This window comes from Pongo abelii, chromosome 1, assembly GCF_028885655.2.
Source record: "Pongo abelii isolate AG06213 chromosome 1, NHGRI_mPonAbe1-v2.0_pri, whole genome shotgun sequence".
Classification (NCBI taxonomy): domain Eukaryota; kingdom Metazoa; phylum Chordata; class Mammalia; order Primates; family Hominidae; genus Pongo; species Pongo abelii.
Genome location: NC_071985.2, coordinates 148,067,949 through 148,091,131, shown reverse-complemented (window position 1 = coordinate 148,091,131; position 23,183 = coordinate 148,067,949). Strand labels below are relative to the sequence as shown.

Genomic DNA, 23,183 nt, shown 5'->3' with positions numbered 1-23,183 from the left:
GCAGCTTGGGGGTTCAGAGCACAGAGAAGGGGGCTCAGGAATAAGCTCTTCCATATTCCACAGCCTCATCTCACTGTAGCATTCTTAACCTCTGTTCCTTCACCTGCTCCTCCCAATCTGAATACAAATATGCTTGGGGAAGATCAGAGGCAACGCTCAACTTTCGAACCTCTGTAATCTGTACAACTGGAATTTTTATAAATGTTACATTGATGCTCCTAAAATGGATTTTTATTTACTAGATTCGGACTCTCAGTCACAGGGTGGGGTGGGCAGTCTCCTGACGTTGCACTGTATACGCATTCTCCGCCTACGTGTCAGCCTTTACCACCAGACCATGAGCTTCTTAAGGAAAAGAACAGTTTCTGACTCATGATTGTGCCTCTCATGTCCAGTACACTGGCATGTAGTAAGTAGATACACAACAAATCTCTGGTCGATGTGTTAGTTGGTTACTTTCAGTTAGTTGGTTATAAGGGGATTTGGAAACCTGATGACAAGTGTGTTGAACAATGTTAGGATGATACAGAAGAAGAAAGCAAGTATAGGGTATTCTTGAAAAAAAAAAAAAAAGGCTGAGAAATACTTGTGACCTCACATGACATTCAGCATATTTTATTAAATATTTGACTTAACCTCACTTCTAAATTTGTTAGGAGCAGGGCTGGTATCCTTCTCTCTGATTTTTGAACCACAAACAGAATCTGACAGAAATTTTTTTTAAAGTATTCAATTTGATTGAATAATTCCCAAATCTTCTGTTTACAGTCCTTATTTTCTTTGGTTTCACTGTGGAAGTTGACAATAGTTATTCCCTTCTTCAAACTCCCCTCCTGCCACCTCAATGGCTTGACGCTCCTGTTTTTTCCCAATCTCCTCAGTATTCCTGTCTCCTGTTTTTCCACCATTCTTGAATTGCAGACACTTCTAGACTTGGTTCTCAGCCCTCTCTTCTTTTCCCTTTAAATTCTCTTCTACCAAAAATATTATTGCTTAAATTATTTCCTCTATGTGGATGACCCCAAATAATTACCACAAGCCCCGACACTTCTCACGCCCTCTCTTTCATGCTAAGCTACCACTTGCATGTCAGGAACCCAATGTGCCTTGGAGCTAAAACAAGAAGAAAGGCACCATGAGGGCAGCATGTATGCACTCTCAAATGAATTTTCAACCTATCTCAGCTCAGCTGTTGGAAGATAGTGGGGCCACCATAAGGAAAAAAGTTTCAACTTTAAACACCAGGATTTTAACACAGAGGATAAAATCATGGTGACTTCAGGACCCCCGGGTTGTTTGTAACGAAGCATTGGCAAGTTGGCAGGATGGTTTGGAACTGGAAAGCCTCTGTCCAAACTACACTGGCTAGGATCCTTCACTCTCCCTCTCTCTGGTGTTTTTCTTGGGCTCAGGGTAGACTGCTGAAGCCACTTTACCTGAGGCCTAGTCTTGACTACTATAGTGTTCCCTGCCTTTGAATCTGCTCCTGACCAATTACTCTGGACATAGCTTTGTGAATTCAAACTCAGCTCCAAACCTAGGAATCTGGTTTCTGAACTTTCCCACTGAGAATGGTTCTTAGCCTCTTCTCACTTGAACTTTGCATGGTTAACCTCTAGACTCGACCCTCAGGCTACACTGAAGAAGCTGCAGGACCCCAGGCTCCATTTCTAAAAAGTCATGCAATGGGTGGTATGACACTAAACTCACAGCTGTTCTAACTCATTTGCCCATAATTGCATATTGCCCTGTGACTTCTTTTGTAATTATTTCTTTGTATTATTATTTAGCTTTATGTTCTGCAGGACAGACTGCTAAATCACATTTTCCTTTTCTTTCTTTTCTTTTTTCTTTCTTTCTTTCTTTCTTTCTTTTTTTTTTTTTTTTTTTTGAGATGGAATCTCACTCTGTCGCCCAGGTTGGAGGACAGTGGCGCAATCTAGGCTCACTGCAAGCTCTGCCTCCCAGGTTCATGCCATTCTCCTGCCTCAGCCTCCCGAGTAGCTGGGACTACAGGTGCCCGCCACCATGCTCGGCTACTTTTTTGTATTTTTAGTAGAGACAGGGTTTCACCGTGTTAGCCAGGATGGTCTCAGTCTCCTGGCCTCGTGATCCGCCCACCTCGGCCTCCCAAAGTGATGGGATTATAAGCGTAAGCCACCGTGCCCAGCCCACGTTTTCCTTTTCTTACAGAGTAATGGGCTTATAGCTGGGCACCAGGACGCCCAACTGTACACTCGGTTTTCCACCCTCCTTGTACCTCCTTGCAGCTAGGGTGGCTGTGTGACTAAGTTCTTGCCACTAGAATGTGAGCATAAATGAAGTGTGCTACTGCCAGGTCAGCCCCAAAACGATGAAGGTGCCCTCCTCCGTGCTCTTTTCCCTACCTGCAAGTTGGAACATAAACAGACCTGTGATCCACTTTGAACACCCAGTAGGGAAAAGCCTTTGGGCAGCCTAAATCCACGTAGTCCACGGACTAGTTTCCATCAACAAGAAAATATGTATAGAAATTGAAAATAAACACTCAGAAATGTTTATAGCAATTTAATTACTCTGATCTGATCAATCTGATCACTATATAGTACATGTATCAAAACATCACAATGGGCTGGGCGTGGTGGCTCATGCCTGTAATCCCAGCACTTTGGGAGGCCAAGGCGGGAGGATTGCCTGAGGTCGGGAGTTCGAGACCAGCCTGACCAACATGGAGAAACCCCATCTCTACTAAAAAATACAAAATTAGCTGGGCATGGTGGCGCATGCCTGTAATGCCAGCTACTCGGGAGGCTGAGGCAGGAGAATTGCTTGAACAGAACCAGAACATGAGCTTGTTTTGGCTGCTCCTTGCAGCTTTTAGCAAGGGAGACAAGAAAGAGATGAGCTCAGGCAAGACTTTTTGCAAGTATGTAAGCAAAGGTGGAAAGGAATGGACAGTGTCCAGAAACGGAGGGCCCTGGAGAATCAGAAAAGTCAATTGCCCGTGTAGCTCCAAACAGTAGAAAATAGTATTACCACTTGCAGCCTATCTCAAAGACCTCTCAGTAAACTGTTGCAAGGGACAATGCCAGGCAGGTCTGTAGTAATGATCAGAGTATGGGTGCATCTTCCCACCCAAGTCTATGCTGCAGAGGATCTCAGAGTACACACTACTGAAGAGAGGCAGAGAGATGAGCCAAGCATGCAAGGTGGAAAATAAGTCATGCTTAAGAGCTTGACCCAGAGTGGGATTTGGATGCAGTAACTGACCTGTGGAACTGACTAGAAGTCTATCAAGTTTATAAGGAATTGTAGTGCCAGGGAAGCCACAGTTTGGCCCAGAAAGGCCCACATTCATTCTCCCCCAAGGAGTACACAATTTCCACACCCTTCAGATGTGGCCACAGAGGGTACAGAAGAAGGAAGGACTTCCCAGGGGACAAAGACAAAGTCAAGGCTTCTGGGAGGCCCCACCCAGAGAGGGGAAGCATGGACCAACCATGGAACTGACTCCACTGCCAGGGTAGGGAGGTGTTAATAATTCCTGTCCAGCAAGGTTTCATCATTTCTAGGCCCCTGTTACTTGTCTTCAATTCTTCTGAATGGGAAGTTTTCTTGTGGTTTTCTTGTTTCTACTTGTCCACTGAATAGTGGATGTTTGTCAGAACAAAGAACAGAAGGACATTTTAGAGTGAGTATTTAAAACAGAGGTTAGAGAAGGGACAGTCAGACCTGTGGAGTTCTGGGGTCACCTGCATGCTGAAGGAAAGCATGGCAGGTTGTGAGGCACGGTAGGGGCAGGATGGTGAGGGGAGGGGAGGGGAGGGGAAGCTTCAGCATCAGCTGGACCTGGGCCAGATGCAGGCACATCACTTTTAGCAGTGGCTCTCACCTGGCACACTGCTGATCTGGCCAGAACTTTTTCCTTCTCTAAAACTGGCATAATCATGACAACTGTATAGGATTGTTGGATGGACTAAATTAAAGCAATTATTTCTATAGTGCTTAAGGAAATGCTTAGTACACAGGATGCACTCAATAAATGGCAGACAGCACTTCCCAAGAAGGTATAACTCAAAATTTCTAAAAAGTTCGGTGAAACATACAACTGGCATTCTGGGAGATCAACTGTTCATGCTCTAACACCTCAATTTAACAAGGAATGGTGACAAAATCATCCTGTAACTACACTAAAATAACTATAGTCCAAGAAAGAATTTCCCCCTGCCTGAGTATGGGCTCAGTGCTGTAGTGACTAAGCTTAAGACAGTACCACATTCACTCTGCTGTAGCTTGAAACAAAGCAGGGAGGCAGGATTGGAAAGGGGGAAGAGAAGGGAGAGGAGAAGAGAGGCAATGCAGTGCAGCAGAAGAACACAGGATTTAGGTCCAAACACTAGCAGATAAGCAGGTGAGCCGAGTATTTAAAGAGCATGGCCCCCACAGCTAACATCATACTCAATGGTGAAAAACTGAAAGCTTTTGCTCCAAGATGAGGAACAAAGCAAGGATGCCCACTCTCATCACTGCTATTCGACATAGTATTGGAAGTCCCAGCCACAGCAATTAGGCAAGAAAAATAAATAAAAGTCATACAGATTGGAAACAAAGAAGTAAAATTATCTCCGTTCATCAACAACATGATCTTATATGAAGAAATCACCAAAGACTCCACCAAAACACCCATTAGAACTAATAAAGTAATTCAGTAAAGTTGCAGGATACAAAATGCACATACAAAAATCAGTTGCATTTATTTCTATGCACTAACAACAAACAATCCAAAAAAGGAAATTATGAAAACAATTAAATTCACAATAGCATTAAAAAGAATAAAACCCTGAGAAATAAACTTAATCGGAAAGAAAAAAGACTTATACACTGAAAACTATAAAACACTGATAAGGAAATTTTTAAAGACACAAATAGAGGTAAATACATTTCATGTTCATGAAACAGAAGACTTAATACTGTGAAAATGTCCATACTACCCAAAGCAATCTATAGATTCAATGCAATCCCTACAAAAATCTGAATGGCATTTTTTACAGAAATATAAAAAAATCCTAAAATTCATCTGGAACTACAAAGGACCCTGAATAGCTAAAACAATCATAAGAAAGAAGAACAAAGCTGGAGGCCTCACACTTCCTGATTTTAAAACATACTACAAAGCTATGTATGGTAGTATGGTACTGGCATAAAGTCCAACATATAGACCAACAGAAAAGACTAGAGAGCCCAGAAATAAATCCACACATACATAATCAACCAATCTTTGACAAGGGTGCCAAGAATTCACAATGGAGAAAAGACAGTCTCTTCAACAAATGGTGCTATACATATGTAACAAACCTGCACGTTGTGCACAGGTACCCTAGAACTTAAAGTATAATAATAATAAAAAATGGTGCTAGAAAAAAATAGATATTCACATGCAAAACAGCATGGCCCTGGAGCTAGCCAGACTGAGTTTAAAGCCTTGCTTACCAACAAGTTAGTTATCTTCTCTGTCTTAATTTCCTCATCTACAAAACAGGGATAATAAGGGTAACCTCCTCCTAAGGCTGTTAAGAGATTTAAAGAAGGTGCTTAGAATAGCCCCTAACAAACAGTTCTAATTTAATTATTGTTATTATCAGTGGGATCTGAGAAATGGAGCCTCAATTTCCTTTTTTGTAAAAGGGAGATAAGATCTAACTTGTCAGGTTAGTGGGACAAAGTGAATGACGTAGCAAATGTAAAGCCCCAGTCCACTCCAAGGTCTAGAAGAGTCAGAGAAAGTCCACTGAGCTCCAGGGTGAGCTTGTTCCCAAAAGGCTGGGGAAAAGGGACCCCAACAGAGAATACGGGGAAGAGGAGACCAAAGGAAGAATCCTTTCCCTCACACTGGGTGGGTCACCACAATAACACCCCAAAGCCAAAGCCTTCTCTCCTCTACCACTCTAGTCAGAGTCACTAGCTGGTGTTTTTCATTACCTTTTAGTCCCAGAGTCCCAGATGAATGTGTACAATCAGGAAAGAGGGGTTTAGCCAGCTGGGTTGAAAACCTAATGTTTAACATTCTTACTATATTACCACACTTCCTCTAAACCACTCCATCAGGATCTTGGAGTAATCCACCAAAACACATTCACTGATATACTAGTGAACAAATTTCAAAGTTTACATCTCTTTCCCCATTTGATCCCACAGTGAGATGGGCAGTGCAGCATTCTCCGTTTTACAGAGAAGAAATCTAGAAATTGGGGACTGATTCACTCTGACCAGCCCTCATCCTTCTGGCCCAGGGCTTTTTTTTTTTTTTTAAGCAATACTGACCACTGGAGCCTCTTTTTGGAAGCAAAGTCTCTGCCACCTGACCCCCAGAGAAATGAAAGACGTAGATTTGTTCTCCGTAATGACATTAATGCCTTTTGCAAACATTTACTGAATCTAGAAGAAATATAATTGCAGAAAGTAAAAAGTTCCTCTTCAAAGTTTCTCTTCTTGTTAAATAATAAATCATAAATGTTAGAAATAATAGTTTCTTTTAAAAACTTTCTTCAAGCCTCCTTGCTTTGTGCTAATAACTCTTTGTTAAGCCCTATCCTATGTGGCTGTTGGACATGCTCACAGGCATGTTGCAGCTCACAGCCTATGCCCCTTTCTTATTTGGAAATGTTATTAATGTTATTACTTCTTTAAATCTTTCGTAAGCAACTTCCTCTTTTCCTTTGTTCACCCTTGCCTTTACCTATCTAAAAAAGTTTTAGGCTCTTAGCAAATCGAGTATCAGTTTAGACTGTGAGGTTTGGCTCCGGCCAATGGATGCAGGACACAGCAGTGAGGACAACCCAAATGTGTAAGGGATAAATATGTCTGCTTTTCCTTTGTTTGGTGTACTCTCATGACAAGACTGCTGGTGAGTATACCCTTTCCGCAGAAAGTAAAAATTGCCTTACTGAGAGAATTAAATTTATGTTCAAGCGCTATTTCTTTGTGACACCGGGGAACAAGCATTTTGCATTTCTAACATAATGATTGTGGTAAATGTCAATAAAAATCTTGAAGCACATCTCTCCTTAGAATTTTTGATAAGAGTTTATGGGGGAAAATCCATATAATCAAATGAAAATATCAGAGTAAAACTCTAAATACATCATAGAAAGTAGCAACCATTCGTCAGTTTGCCTGTTTCAGAGAAAGCGCAGAATAAACTCAGTTTACCTCTACAATGTTAAATGATGTTAATTAACACCTTCTCCTAAAGCATTTTACTTTCCCCATCAACAAAATAGAGTATATCAGCTGAAATAGGCCACAGACCTCATTGTCTGTCTATACGAAACTGGGGCGAAAACGAACTCAGAAATACAAGTAATAACCTGGTAGCAATCCATGGAAAGTTAACCTTGCTGACATTCCTCTTCACTTCCCTCTGTTGGATGTTCCTGGAATCTGCATTTGTGGAAAGTTGCATACTTGCAGTGAACAAGTTCCACTGGTCCTGTTGTAGTGGATTCTACCTAACCTTTTATTCCTCTCATCCCTGTCCAGCTAACATTCCCTCACTGTTCACCATATGTAAGTCAAAGACAGGTGCATGAAGACATGTATAAAGATGCAAAACTCCCCCAGGAAACTCATTATCTAGAGCATCTAGGGCCAATCCTCTCCTCCTTCCAGGGATTCCTAGCAAGATCTAGAGACATCTGCATCAGTCATGACTTGGGGGAGGGGGGTACTATTGGCATCTACTGGGCAGAGGCCAGGAATGCTGCTGCACATGCTACAATGCACAGGCCAGCTCTCCACAACAGAGAAGTATCCAGTCCAAAATGTCAGTGGTGCTAAGGTGAGAAATCCTGACCTAGAGGGTGAGATGAGACATATAATACAGGGTTAAGTGTGGCAGAGCTGTAATAGAGCTAAAAGTGGAGTGCTATCAGATTGACAACATTTAAACAAGTGGCTATTACTCAGCGTTGGCAAGAATGTGGGGAAAATAGTACCCTCATAACATGTTGGTGAGAATGTAAACTGATAGAACTTTGGGGGAAGGCAATTTGGCAATGTATAATAAGACTTTAAAATATATACACTATTCCTCTTTGCTTTCCTTCCATTCCTATCTTCTTTCTTCCTTTCCCTTCTCTTTTCTTCCTTCCCCAGAACAGGGCAATCAGCATGTAGCTGGGAATGCAACGTGAGGCTGGGGAGTTTGGGGAGGTACATAGAGGCACGAGCTATGGCTGGGAAGAGCTGTGAGCTAGAGGGACTGGAGACTGATGATTAAGCTACATAGAGACACAGGCTAGCAGGCCTGGCAGCCAAGGACAAGAGGCAGCAGCAAAGGTGGTGGACACAGAGGAGGCAGGATGACCTTCACATTTGGAAGACTGGTTACTTTATGCAAATAAGCAAAAATATTGAAGATAATGAGAGTCAGGTTTTCTAACTGCCAGAGAAGATATGTACAAACATATAAAGGGGGAAGAACAGAAAGCTCTTTGGGTGTTAGACTGAAATTGTAGGTATAAGTATGAATCATGATTTTATAATACACAGCCTAATACAGAAAAATTTATAAATGTGTGTACACATATACACATATATTTCCTAGCTCTGTCCTCTGAGAGATCTAGAAGCAATGATACCCCAGTAACAATGGGCACATCAACCTTCTATGTATTGGTGTCTAAATGCAATTCTCATATTGTATATTAGATCTCAAGACTTATTCATCCTACATAACTGCAACTTCATACCTTTTAATCTACATCTTCTGTTTTTCCCTGCTTCCACTAATGTACAACACAAGGACTACAGTTACTAATACTGTATTGAGGCTGAGCGTGGTAGCTCACACCTGTAATCCCAGCACCTGGGATGCCAAGGCAGGAGGATGATTTAAGGCTGGAGTTGGAGGCCAGCCTGGGCAACACAGCAAGACCCCTCCTCTAAAAAATATTTTTTTAATTAGCCAGGAATGGTGGTGAGCACCTGGAGTCCTAGCTACTTGGGAGGCTGAGGTAGGAGGACTGCTCAAACCTAGGAGTTAGAGGCTGCAGTGAGCTATGATCACGCCACTGCACTCCAGCCTGTAGGACAGAGCAAGACCCTGTCTCTAAAAAAATTAAAATTAATAAATATTGTATTCTGCTAATTTGCCAAGAGAGTAGATTTTAGGTACTCTTATCACAAACACAAGAAAGGTAACTATGATGGGCATGTCAATTTGCTTGACTGTAGTAATCACTTCATTACATCTATGTTTATCAAGATAAATACATGAAAATATCATGTTGTATGCCTTAAATATATAAAATATAAATAAGACAAAAGTACCATTCTCTACTAAAAGGGAGGCCTAACTAGGTCAAAGAAAGTACAAGATGATCTGGTGGAGACAGAAAACAAAGAAATGCTCAATGAATAATAGGGATGTGTTAAAAGGACACAGGAGGCAGCTCCAAGGGGTCCCCGCTGGCCAAATTGAGCACAATTTGAGCATTAAAATAAAAAACAATCGTGAGACTTCAACTTATTGAATACATAAGGAATCCATGAACACTTCTTAATAAAAGCAGAAAAATAAAGTTCTTCCTTATAGTAGAATGCCAACTAACAAATGTAGAAAGAGTGACGGCGATAAAGAATCATCACCTGAGGCTGGGTGCGGGGGCTCATGCCTGTAATCCCAGCACTTTGGGAGGCCAAGACAGGTGGATCACTTGAGCTCAGGATTTCGAGACCAGCTTGGGCACCATGGTGAACCCAACTCCATCTCTACAAAAAATACAAAAAAAAAAAAATAATAAGCCAGGTGTGGTGGTGTGCACTTGTAGTTCCAGCAACTTGGGGGGCTGAGACAGGAGGATCACTTGAGCCCAGGAGGTTGAGGCTGCAGTGAGCCAAGATCATGCCACTGCACTCCAGCATGGGCAACAGAGTGAGACCTTGTCTTAAAAAAAAAAAAAAAAAAAGAATCACCATTTGGCAACATTCACAGAGGTGGCTGATGCAGGCAGACGCCAGCAATAAATGGTAGTTTCTGTAGGTACACGTTTAACGCGGAACAGGCTATTTGCAAACCTTAGAATACTTCCCCACAAACACTAGTACAAAGGTGTTTTCAAACACCTTTGGTGAATTTAAGGTGGAGAAATCTGGCAGACACCAACATAACCAGGTGATTGAGGTCAATATCCCAGCGGTGGGATGGGTTGGCACCATGTGCCTTCTGTTGTGAGAAGCTAAGAAGAGCCAAGTTTCATTTCTGAAGGATTCCTGCCAAGAACGCATGACCTCAGTCAGGCTGTGAAGAAATACCCAATACACCCAGGTTGGGAGTCACCCTACAGCATGTAGGACCTATACAACTGCAAGCACTTTAGGAACAGGGAAAGTCTGAGGAACCGTTTCAGAAGAGGCATGGTAACTAAATGTAACATGAATCCTAGATCAGACAGGTAGAAGAGACATTTGGGGGATAACTGACGAAATAGGAACGGGCTCTGTGGATTGCATGATAGTGTTTTGTACCAATGTCCATTTCCTGATTTGATGGGTGTATGCTGGTTATATAGGAGGACAGAGTGCTAGGTATTTTTTTTAATGCTGGAGTGTTTTCAAGAATGATGGAGAATAACGTCTATGACTTCCTCTCAGAATAAAGACTGATGATGTATAATATATATATATACACAGAGAGAGAGAGAGACAGAGAGGAAGAAATTGAGATTTCAATCCTAATGCCATGGAGATATAGAAAAAGATTATACTACTTATTTTCTCTTCACCAGACCCATGTGATAGTTTTTGTCCAGAGAAAGGCCTTCCTTAACCCCATTCAAAGAACTGACTTACTAAAAATCAAGCAGGGCAGGAGGTAAATGATTCACTGATGTGCTCCCAATAAATTCTATACTTGATCCCTTGCTCTGGTTTTCTATAACTAGTCACTGCCAATGGCTTTGAGCCTTAACTCTGGCTTTCTACCTCCTTAGGGAGTTAATGCTGCTGATAGACTTCGCTGCCTATCTTTGAATTACATGGTCTGAGTCTGTCTGGGGGCAGCTCCAGAATTTCTACACAGGATGTGCTTTGGGACAGCTTGGTTTAAAAGGGGAGACCAGGGGCTTGCCTTAAAGCTGCATTTATAAAGCAAATACACTGCTTTTATTTAGACTGCATGTTTGCTTGGAAGGCCTTTGGACCAACTAGTGCACTTATGGAGGGGCTAATGTGCCCTCCAACCCAGCCACGCCACCTGCCAAGCCATCCCTTGATAACACCTTGGTCAATCTGCACATGGGTGAGTCAAGGCCAGGGCTAGTAGAAGCTCCAGCTTAATGTCCCAGGGAACAATGTAGACACAGGACTAGCTGATGAGTAATTAGAGGGGCTGATGAACATCCTCAGGAAGGGGTGGGGCAGACTGTGCTGGGCAGGTTGCTTTCCAGAGTGACACCCAGTCTGGCCCAGCCTGAGGTATACAAATGATTCACATCTGAGGAGGGGTAACAGAATAATGGGAGTAGGGCAGTATCAAGGGTCATGGGCAAGGGAGGAATTGAAGGTTGTAGATAGACAGGACAAGAGGCCAGCCAAGGAAGAGGAATAAAGAGGAGGACATAAGACTGGGGGTGATGAAGAGGGGGGTGGGTATAACCCAGGATGTCAGAAACTTCCTCTCAATGGTACTAAATCTCCTCCTCCACCCCCCAGCTGGCCTGCCAGGACAGATAGAGAGCAACAAATATCTTTCAGACTGAATTAAGTAACTAGCTTAATTTGGGGGTGGGGGGGCAATGCCTTGGGTCAGTTTAGAACTTTGCAGAGTAAACTAGAGACCCAAGTCAGCAAGAAGGCACAGGTGAGTGAGGATGGTATAAGTGGACCCAATACATTGTCCAACATTGCCATCAGCACTCTCCTCCTGACCTGTGGGATGGGTGGCCAGCTGTTTGTGTTTGTCCACTAAGAATTGAGATGCGCAGACAGTACAGGTGATTCCAACACGAAATTAAAGCTTCTTCGGAACTTTGCCCTATGCCTTCGATCATGTAGTGTTGGGTAACCTCAGTCCTGAAATTTGTCTTCCTCTCATATTCCCCACAGAGCAGTTTCTCAACCTTTGATGCTATTTCCTCCTCGAAGTCCAGTATGATGTCAGAGGACGGGAGAGAGGAATATGGAAGAACTGCAGCAGTGCCCCCTTAGCACTCAAAACATGCTTGTGGAGATACCACTAACCCCCAATAGCCAGAGCTGAGTGGGCCTGCCTGGGGTGGCCCACATCTGGATGCCCTGCCTCTTTAATTCCAATGTTTATACGCTCTTCATAGGGTACAAAGCTTTTTCACATACATAAGTTAATGGAACCCATCAACAATCCATGCAGACAGGTAGAAAAGTAATTATTATCCCCACTATATAAATGAAAAAAACTTAAACATGACAATCTATTCAGGGTCACAAGAACTCACAAAAGCGGGACTAGGATTCAAAGACAGAACCCTGTGCTCCAAGTACCTCTAGTCCACCGTTTGTAAAAGCACAAAGTCTCTGCACTTATGCAGATAGCTCCCCAGCCCCACCACCACTTCTGCCATCCATAGCAGGACTGAGCTCCGGGTGACTCCTCCACAAATACAGAATCCAGGATGAGGAACAAAGGATCATCAAGGCCGGAAAAGGGGAGGCTCAGTACCTGCAGGAGGAATGACGAAGGGAGGAACAAAAGGCCCATGGCCAGGAAAAGAGAAAGCATGTAAGAAAAGTGTGTATAACATCTCTAAGTCACCTAAGGCTTAGAAATCTATCTTTGCACTTTTACCAGAATATACATTTGCACCCATGTTTACACAAGTGTCAATACTTAAATTTTTATCTAGGAGGAAAAGAGGGCAACCAGCATTTAAGGAGTACTTCCTGTATATGAGAGACCATGCTCAGTGCTTTCTCTTTTAATCTTGGGAGATGGATATAATCTTCATTTTTACAGATGAGGAAATTAAGACTTAGAGAGGCGAAGCTATGTGCCCAAGGTCATAAAGCCTGGACTGGAACAAAAGCTGGTCTGACTGCAAAGCCTTGGTCTTCCTTTTATACCGCATTAATAATGCCTTGGACCTGGTCTCTGCCATTTAGAAGCTTGCAAACAGACTTAACCGCTCTGTTGGGTATAATCACAGGCCAGAAAGCATTTGAACTAATGTATACTCCAAGGAGAATGGCCAATGGGTAATATGAGTTACAGTAATTCCCATTTGAGTTATAGCGATTCCCCTTGCCCCAGCCCAAAGAAACAAGAGGCTGGTCTTAAGTTATCACGCACTGCTGCTCCTCAGCTGCAGGCTGAGAAACTTGGGAGGAGAAGCAGCCAGCCTTAGGCATGTGTGTACAAGTGATGTTGAGACTGTGTGTCTGGGTGCTGCCTGGCTACAATGCTGTGTGTGCATTTCTTCCACTGTGCACGTGTGTTTCTGAAAAATGAGATGGAGAGTTAACATGCTGTAGTTTCTTAAATAGATTCCGGTGAACACACATGAAAAACAATCTCATACTTTAATGTTTTCAATTCAGTCTCCATTCATAGAAAACATATGCAGGCCTGTTCTAACAAATATCTTGCAGAACAGCAAGATATCTAAAATAGGTCTGATCTGATTAAAAAAAAAAAGAGTGGTAGTTGATAAATGCATTTGAAAGGTTTAGACAAGCAGAGTCTCATATGTAATTAAATCAAAACCTCAAAGTTTCGAATTCTAAAGACAAAGAAAAAATTTTTGCCAAAATGACCGATTTTCCTAGTTATATGATAGTGACAATCAATGTAAGTGTTGTCCAAATGGTTAGACGTCCAGATCTCCACAGGATAACTAGGTCCTTGCTGTCTCAAGGCACAAGAGACAATTCTGGAAGCTTATCTCAAGTACACAACTCCGACTGGCAGGGTTTGCTTGCTCGTCTTTTTAGAACAGCTCAGTTTGTTTAGACAAGCCTGGGGTTAACAGAGTCAAGGTGTGTGTTTCTAACTGTATCGCTTCTGTCCCAAAAAGAGGAAAACTCTGTTTACTGGACTCAGGCCACTAAATAATATCGGATCCACTGTCCATGGAAAGCAGGGTTAGCAACTGTTGATGGATCACGGGAAAATCCAACAACTCTTCTCAGCAATACAAAAGTCCATGCATTAATGAAACGTTGTGCAGTACATGGAATTTGTAAAGAGGAGATTGATTGTCTGTCTGTAATTGACAATTTACTTTATTCTCTGTTACAGACTAAGTTGGAACCGTGAGAAAGCCCTTTATTTCTAAACGACATCTCAAGAACAGGTAATGCTACTTTCGGAGGAAAAGGAGGAAGAAAAGCATTGTAATGACAATAACAAATCATGGGGGAAACATTTCGTGGAAATTACTCAGTTTAAAAAAACGGACCTGGCCGGGCACGGTGGCGTGATTGGGATGCCGAGGCGGGTGGATCACGAGGTCAAGCGTTCGAGATCAGCCTGGCCAACATAGTGGAACCCCGTCTCTACTAAAAATACAAAAAATTAGCCTAGCGTGGTGGCGGGCGCCTGCAATCCCAGCTACTAGGGAGGCTGAGGCAGGAGAATCGCTCGAACCTGGGAGGCGGAGGTTGCAGTGAGCCGAGATCGCGCCACTGCACTCCAGCCCGGACGATAGTGCGAGACTGTCTCAAAAATAAATAAATAAATAAATAAATACTAATCTACAAATGCTTTTCAGGGCCATTTTAATGATTACCTTAAGAAGACTAAATTGTTTCCAATATTCACAGTCACTCCTCAAATTACATGCGTGCGGAATTTCTAAGCAATTTTGTGTAGCTGCAACTTGTTGAGGGAAAGCAATAAAGTAACTCTGCTACAGAACAAAAGCACTTTTATCTCGTGGTGGTGAGGGGGCATACCCTGAACAAACAACCCCGACAGTGTTGCTAGTTACTAGTTCCCGAATCTCTAGAAGCCTGCACATGGTTCAAGCTGTTCCCCAGCGGACACAGCACAGTACCAGATGTAACTGGAGGCTGAAAAACGTTATATCCCTAGGCTTCACGAGAGAACCCCAGTTTCCTAATCACCATCGACGGCAATGAGACTGAGTTTGGAAAGAACCACATGTGCAAAGGCAGAGGCAACCCGTGCGGCGCTCTCCTAGCCTCTGCGCCCAGCCTGCCAGCCCTCAGGAGCGGACGCAACGCCGATTTTGCATCTAGATTGCTTTTTGCTCCTAGCGGGGGAAAAGGTGGGAAAAGAGCGAGTTTTGCTATACACCCGCCGGGAGAGTCTTGTCCCAGGGGTTTGGAGTGGGTCTGGAGCCCAGGCTTGCACGCCAGGCAACCCCGAAAAGCCGCCGGCTGGAGCCCGGCAGGCGCCTCTTAGCTCCGGCCTCCCCACGACGCACGCCCTGGTGACGGCGGCTCAGGGTACCCTCCCCGCGCCCGGACCCTCACTCACCGCTCACGTTCACCCGCGCCGCCGAGCCCGGGAGCGGGGGCCCCTGCGGCTGTCGCATGCCCTCGGGACCGAGCGCGACGGGGCGACCGGGCGCCGGGCTCCAGCCGGGCGCGGAGAAGCAGCGGAGGACGCGGCGGGCGGGCGGGCGGGCGGCGGAGCGCCTCCTCTCCAGCGACCGCTGCGACGCGCCCAGAGCCGTAGGAAAGTTTGGCGGTGCGAGGGAGGGATCTAGGGACAGCGGCCCCGCCCTGCCCCGCCCCGCCCCGCCCCGCCGGGTGCGTTCGACGTTCCCACGGGAGAGCGTCCCCAACCGGCAAGGCCGCGAGCTGCGCTCAAAGGGGCCCGTGCGAGCCGCGGGAGGGCAGCGCTCTTGCAGACGCGTTCCTGCCTGGGATCATCCCCAGGTGGGTGGTCGGCCCCGAGGGGGAAAGGCGCCCACTAAAGGACCGCTAGTACCCACAAGCCTCACGGAGCCATACCTCGGAGCTCCGTATTAGAACACAGTCCCTCTGCCCCTCTGTCCTCAGAGATTTGTTTGAAGTGGCTGCGGGAAGTGCAGCCCACACCCACCACCCTCGTGGGAGGCAGGCTCTACTCCAAGCCCGACCTAACGCTGGAAACCTCAACCCCAAAGCTACCCGAGGGTGCGGACAGCCCCCAGAGGCAACCAAAAATATTTAAGGTTCTTGTAAGAGGTTTCTTGGCCTCCTGGGGCAAATAGTCCTGGATACTTTGTTTTTCAAAGCTGAAATATAAAACTTCCACTGACCCACCTTTAGTAAAGAAGAAAGATGCAAAGTAAAACAAATGTCATGAAGGCGTTGTTCTCTCTGAATTCTGCAAAACAATAACGAAGTCACAGAAATATTCAAAGTTGTGCTTTCCTGGTGACCTTACAAAAAGGAAATACTGTGAGGTGAAGTCCTTCCCACTCAGACTTCAATGAGAGTTGTGTGCCCAGATGTCTTCCTGTGACCCTTTGCCATCCATCTATCCGTTCATTCATTCATCTTGCATTCAGCATTAATACTGCGCCCTTCTGTGTGCCAGCTAGGAACCTCATCCTTGCAAACAACCTGTTAGATAATCTGTCCCCTACCATCAAAGAGATTCTGTTTTCTCTGCAGAGGATGTTTTAATAAGGTTACGTCTCTTACTCCGTGGGTCTCATCCTATAGACCATAATAGCCTAATGTGCCTCAAACCTCCCCGGGGCTACGGCTAAGTTTTCATCAGCATGTGAAAATTATTGTTTCATCTGAGTGTTGAGAAAACTGTTGCGGTGTCTTGCAGTTGAACTGTGTAGAGAGAAGTACAACTTGCGAAGCTAGGGCTAAGGCAAGATCATGTGTTTACCTTTACAAGCAGAAGCTTTGCATATGATAAAAAGAGCTCGGTAGCAAACATGGTGAAAACCCGTCTCTACTAAAAATACAAAAAGTTAGCCGGGCATGGTGGCACGCATCTGTAATCCTAGCTACTCTGGAGGCTGAGGCAGGAGAATCGCTTGAACCTAGGAGGCGGAGGTTGCAGTGAGCCGAGATCGCGCCACTGCACTCCAGCCTGGGCGACAGAACAAGACTCCGTCTCGGAAAAAAAAAAAAAAAAAAGAGCTCGGTCAAGGGAGTAAACAGCTCAGCTCAAACATCACGGTGCTGAAGGGCAACCTGGTAATCACGGAAATACTCAACCACCAGCATTTAGTGAATACTTGACGCAACAAATGTGTAGTATGTTGAGTAAGATGTTGGAGGCTAGACTGTAAACACCACTAAGAGCCTTCTTTTTGCTGGGAAAATCTGTTCTGAATCCAAACAACTTACTAACAAAGGCACTTGGGAAACACATTATGTTGCATTCTGTTGTACCTTGGGAACTTCCTGAACTCAAGGTAATTGCAAAGCAGAACAGGGATCCCTCAGAGTTGAATCTAAATTCTTAAAAAAGGAGGAAAGTGAAGAGGGCGTGGGGAGCTGTGTTGCGAAAGGAAAGAGACTTTCCATCTAGATGGTTTTTAACAGCTAGATGGGTCAGATGTGAGGGGAAGGCCAGAAGGTGTTACAGAGAAACAGATTCAGAGAGGAAAAGCAATGATAACAAACAAACAAACAAACACATACGGGGAGAAGCAGGAAAGAAAAGACAAGAGGCAAACGACAACTAAAAAGAAAGATGTGGCCCCCAATTCCTAGTTTTTAGAAGGTAGCCCAGGGATTATCCACCAGAACCTCCTACAAATCCTTGTTTGGCCTGTGGTGTCTCACTTCTCTACCAAAATGTTTTTATTAGCAAAGCCAAATTAAAATTAACATCAAAATGGCAAGCATGAAGGCTGAGAGTGTATTTTGTCTTAGAGATCACTGGCTGGAAAGTCATTCAAAACTTTCAACAAACATTTGCTGGTCAGCTTCATGTATACAAGTGTTGTGTTTTGTGTTCTTGGAAACACAAAGAGTTATAACGTTGTTTCTATAAGGAGGTAAAAGGGGCATTCCACAGTGCTTGATAGAATGAAATTGTGATGGCTGAAAGAACAATTGGGGGTGGATGTGGTGGCTCATGCCTGTAATCCCAGATCTTTGGGAGGCCAAGGTTGGTGGACCACTTTAAGGCCAGGAGTTCAAGACTAGCCTGGCCAACATGGTAAAACCCCATCTCTACAAAAAAAAAAAAAAATACAAAAAATTAGCCAGGCGTGGTGGCGTGCACCTGTAATCCCAGCTACTCAGAAGGCTGAGGCAGGAGAATAGCTTGAACCCGGAAGACAGAGGTTGCAGTGAGCCGAGATCACACCACTGCTCTCCAGCCTGGGTGACAGAGTGAGACTCTGTCTCAAAAAACAAAGTAAATTTAAAAAACACAAAACTGCCTGCCTCCTGCCACAGTGAGAAGCAATGTGGGACTCAAGCAAGGCTTCTTCCTCTCTGGATTTATGGAAAGAGGCCATGTTCCTCTGTCCCCAACTCACCTTGGGGCTTCAATCATATGGGCAGGAGTTCACAGATGTGTTGTTCTTAACTTTGGGAAGTATCTGAACTGAATCTCTGCTGAATTTTGCTCATTTATACTAATAAGCAATGAGGATGCCTACAGCAGGTGGATAGTGTGAGAAAGTGGAATGGAAGCTGTAATGTGAGAGATGAAAGTGGTACCTGAAATAACAGTTCTGAGAAAAGACTGAGCAAAGTTAACTCCATAGAAACTACTGGCAAAGAGAGTACAAGAACGGTAGGTGGCCCTGTGGAGTATCTCTCAGTAGTATATGAGTAACTTCAATTGAAAGTCATGGAAATAGTCCATAAATAAAAAAATCAAAAATAAAAATCAACATATGTTGAAAAAACAGAATCTAAGGTAAGCTCCCTGTTTTACTCGGTTTCTGGTTCATTGTAATTTCATGTACATTCACTTGAATATTACTTTAGCACACATGTGAGCTTGGCTAGTGTGAAACTATAGGCAAATATTGTAATTCTCAAGGGGAAGTTTCAAGCAGAAAATAGGAAGCTAGCATTGTAAATCTTTTACAAATCCTTTATAAAGAGCATTGGAGATTATGGGATGGAAAGTGATAATCCACCGCTGCTACAGTAAGCATGCTTTAGAGCAGTCACTCAGGACAACAACACCCTAAAGCTCCCATCCAAGCAGCCTTTATTTTCACAACTACTTTACCTACCTTCCAGTTTTGAGGAAATTCTATTTGGAGACAATAATTGAGGTTTTCTTTTAATACCATTCCTTGTTGCCCTCATGACCCCTCAGCTCACTGAGGCAAGAGAATCTATTTTTCTGAGAGCATTTATCAAGGGTGGACACAAAAACAACAAAACAACCACAGAAAAAACCCAAAAAATTTTTAAAAGAGAAAACAGAAAGCAGACCTGGCATGCCTGTAACCTCAGCATTTTGGGAGGCCAAGGTGGGCAGATCACTTGAGCTCAGGAGTTCAAGACCAGCCTGGGCAAGAAGGCAAACCCCGTCTCTACAAAAAAAAAAAAAAAAAAATTAGCCAGGCATGGTGATGTGCACCTGTGGTCCCAGCTACTCAGGAGGCTGAGGTGGGAGGATTGCTTGAGCTCAGGAGGTAGAGGCTTCAGTGAGCCATGATTGTACCACTGCACTCTAGCCTGGGTGACAGAGCAAGACCCTATCTCAAAAAAAAAGTAAGAAAAGAGAAAGAATAAAAGAAAGCAGTTCTCAGCTTGTAAATAGGTTTTTTTAAATTCACAGCAGAAAAACTAATCTTGAACACCAAGGTTTGTGATTTTGTAAAAGATGGGTTCTCTGGAGCTTCAAAGGGCTGAGTGCAGAAAGAAGGGAAACATGAATGTTTTGTCCATAAACAGTCAATTAGAAGAGAACAGATGAAGAACAAGACCACCCTCCCCGGAGGTTAGATAGGGTTTCCTGACCTGGGGAGGAGAATTTTAATTGAAGAAGAGATAGCACTGAAAGCCATGAGCATGGTGTTTCTGACCCCTCACCACTCCTCAGGCTAAGTTATTAGGGACACTTAGGTCTCCCCTTAAGTTTAGGAACCCAGGAATAAAGTGGTAGATTGCATTATTATTTAAAAATATATTGGCCAGGTGCGGTGGCTCACGCCTGTAACCCCAGCACTTTGGAAGACAGGGGCCGGCGGATCACGAGGTCAGGAGATCAAGACCATCCTGGCTAACACGGTGAAACCCCATCTCCACTAAAAATACAAAAAATTAGCCAGGCATGGTGGCGGGCGCCTGTAGCCCCAGCTACTCAGGAGGCTGAGGCAGGAGAATGGCGTGAACCCTCAAGTTGGAGCTTGCAGTGAGCCAAGATCGCGCCACTGCACTCCAACCTGGGCGACAGAGCAAGACTCTGTCTCAAAAAATAAAAAATAAAAAAAAATAAGCTGCCCCTGGCCGGGAGCAGTGGCTCACGCCTGTAATCCCAGGACTTTGGGAGGCCGAGGTGGGCAGTTCACGATGTCAGGAGATCAAGACCATCCTGGCTAACACGGTGAAACCTCATCTCTACTAAAAATACAAAAAAAAAAAAAAAAAAAAAAAATTAGCCGGGCATGGTGGCAGGCACCTGTAGTCCCAGTTAGTTGGGAGGCTGAGGCAGGAGAACGGCATGAACCCGGGAGGCAGAGCTTGCAGTGAGCCAAGATCGTGCCACTGCACTCCAGCCTGGGCGACAGAGCGAGACTCCGTCTCAAAAAATAAAAATAAAAATAAATAAATAATATAAGTTGCCCCTTTCCAGAGGAGAATTCAACTTCTCTGCCTTATTGATGTCAGGTTTATCCATTTGACTTGCTTTAGCCAATAAAGTGTGAGCTTTTCTAGCCAGCACAAGGTTCATTTTATTCTCTTTTTCCTCTACCCTGATATCAGCAATATCAGCTCTGCCAGCCTGGCTCTAGGAGAGCACAAGGCATGGAGAAATACCATGGCTGACCCAGGAAGGCCAGCCGAGTGAAAAATAAACCTTAGTCTTTCTAGGCCACTGAGATTTGGGGAGCATTTGTTACCACAGCGTAACGCAGACGACCCTGACTGATACAAATAGAGAAGAGGTCCCCAACCTTTTTGGCACCAGGGACCAGTTTTGTGGAAGACAATTTTTCCATGGACAGCAGAGCGGGGATAGTTTCGGGGTGATTCAAGCACATTGCATTTATTGTGCACTTTATTTCTATTAGTATTACCTTGTAATATATAATGAAATAATTATACATCTCACCATAATGTAGAATCAGTGGGAGCCCTGAGCTTCTTTTCCTGCAACTAGGTGGTCCCATCTGGGGGTGATGAGAGACTGTGACAGATCATCAGGCATTAGATTCTCATAAGGAGCCGCACCTAGATCCCTCGCACGTGCAGTTCACTATAGGGTTTGTGCTCCTATGAGAATCTATAATAAAGTCACTGCTAATCTCACAGGAGGTGGAGCTCAGTCAATAATTCAAGTGATGAGGAGTGGCTGTTAATACAGATGGTGCTTTACTCACTGGCCCACTGCTTACCTCCTGCTGTGTGGTCCTGTACCTAACAGGCCAAGGACTGGTACTGGTCTGTGGCCCCGGGGTTAGGGACCCCTGAAATATTGTACTGTGCCCTGCTTTCCATCTGAGACTTGGATAGAAAATATTAATGGAAGTGCTTCATACCAACCTGATATGGGCAGCAGCAGTACTGAAGTGGTGACATGGCAGAAATAGACACAGGAGGGACTGAATCCACAGTTTCCTGTGAGCCCCAGAGTGATGGAGAATAGCACTCAAGTCAGTTCTTTGCTGCTAAATACCTAAAAGGAAACCTGGATGGTGAATGCAGCAGGGACAGAGGCCAGCATCCAAAGATTAGGAGGGAGAATCACCCCCAAAGGAATGTAGTGAGCCAGGTGTTTACCACCCACCCACTCTACCCCAACACCTGAACACCTTAAAGTCTCTTTAGAACCTAGATGCCACACGGAGAAAATGAGAGGGGCAGAAGCCTAAATATAAACTTAAAATGACTGAAACTGTTGCATTTGCCCAAGTTTACCTGGAAAGCCATACGACTAAATTATTCAGTCAGTGATAAAAATAGGGGATTCAGCCGGGCACGGTGGCTCATGCCTGTAATTCTAGCACTTTGGGGGGCCAGGGCGGGCGGATCACGAGGTCAAGAGGTCAAGAGATCGAGACCATCCTGGCCAACATGGTGAAACCCTGTCTCTATTAAAAATACAAAAATTAGCTGGGCGTGGTGGCAGGTGCCTGTAGTCCCAGCTACTCGGGAGGCTGAGGCAGGAGAATCGCTTGAAGCTGGGAGGCAGAGGTTGCAGTGAGCCGAGGTTGCACCACTGGACTCCAGCCTGGCAACAGAGTGAGACTCAGTCTCGGAAAAAAAAGAAAGAAAGAAATAGGAGGTTCAAGATAGAATTCAGATCCGCTTTTACAAAAATAGTTGTATGTTTGTCTGCCTAAGTTTGCAGCCTGAGATATGTATACGCACTTCACCAAGAGAAGAGAACATTATGGAGACTCCATGAGTTCAACAACTGTGGAATGCTGAGGGCCACCCAGGCAAAGATGAAGTCATGTGTGGACAATGATAGCAGCTTGTATAATAGGCTACCTTCCCCCAAGCCTGATGTCCATACTATGCCTAGATACTGGCTTTGCCTAAGGCAGCCATCAAGGACCTGCTTCTAGCAACACATTCAGCTGCACAAATATTTATTCTAGTAAACCTGAAAAAGAAAAAGGAAATAGTTGTAAATAAATCCTGCCAGAACTTTCTGCATTCTATGCACTAAACTTTTATCCTTGTTTTGCAAAAGAAAGCTGTAATACGACACTAACATTCTCATCTCCGGGACTGATTTTTTTTCAATTGGATTTGAGGGGAACTGGCCAGATTAATATTTAATGTTTTTGTGTAATTTGAATACTAACACAGTAGACTAAGATAATGTGAATGCACAATTTAAAAAATCAGAGCTTTAACCTTTAGTTCCTCTGAAATAGAGGGCTGATGCCTTTAAAATGGAAGATCAAGGGCTAAGAAGTTTTCAGCCTTTGATGTCATACAGTTTGAAATAAAAAATATATAAGATTAAATAGGATTCTATAATATTATGACAGAAACATTCTAAAACAAGTAAATCACATAATTTTATACTTCACTTTGAAAGAATTTAGTTATTACTTACCAGCAAGAAAATATGTCATGATAAATGGTCTTGCTATAAT

General features: G+C 44.0%; 1 protein-coding gene across 11 annotated transcripts in view; it reads right to left on the bottom strand.

The window, feature by feature from the left end:
• The window catches only part of LPAR3 (lysophosphatidic acid receptor 3), a 116,381-nt gene that overhangs the window by 72,531 nt on the left and 20,667 nt on the right, over window positions 1-23,183 (bottom strand). For 4 of the 11 annotated variants that reach the window (XR_008513899.1, XR_008513903.1, XM_054532139.1 and 1 more), the window contains exons 4-5: window positions 21,616-21,748; window positions 9,628-9,750 (exon numbers count right to left, since the gene is read on the bottom strand). The exons of 1 other annotated variant lie outside the window; for it this stretch is intronic. Coding sequence is in view for 5 of the 10 variants with exons in the window: in XM_054532139.1 (XP_054388114.1) it covers window positions 9,628-9,750; window positions 21,616-21,651 (159 nt within the window). In the remaining 5 variants the exon portion in view is untranslated. Of the gene's footprint in view, window positions 1-9,627; window positions 9,751-16,227; window positions 16,292-21,615; window positions 21,761-23,183 lie in introns of all 11 variants that reach the window. 6 more of the 11 variants (XR_008513931.2, XM_054532161.1, XM_054532159.1 and 3 more) reach the window with 4 other exon arrangements.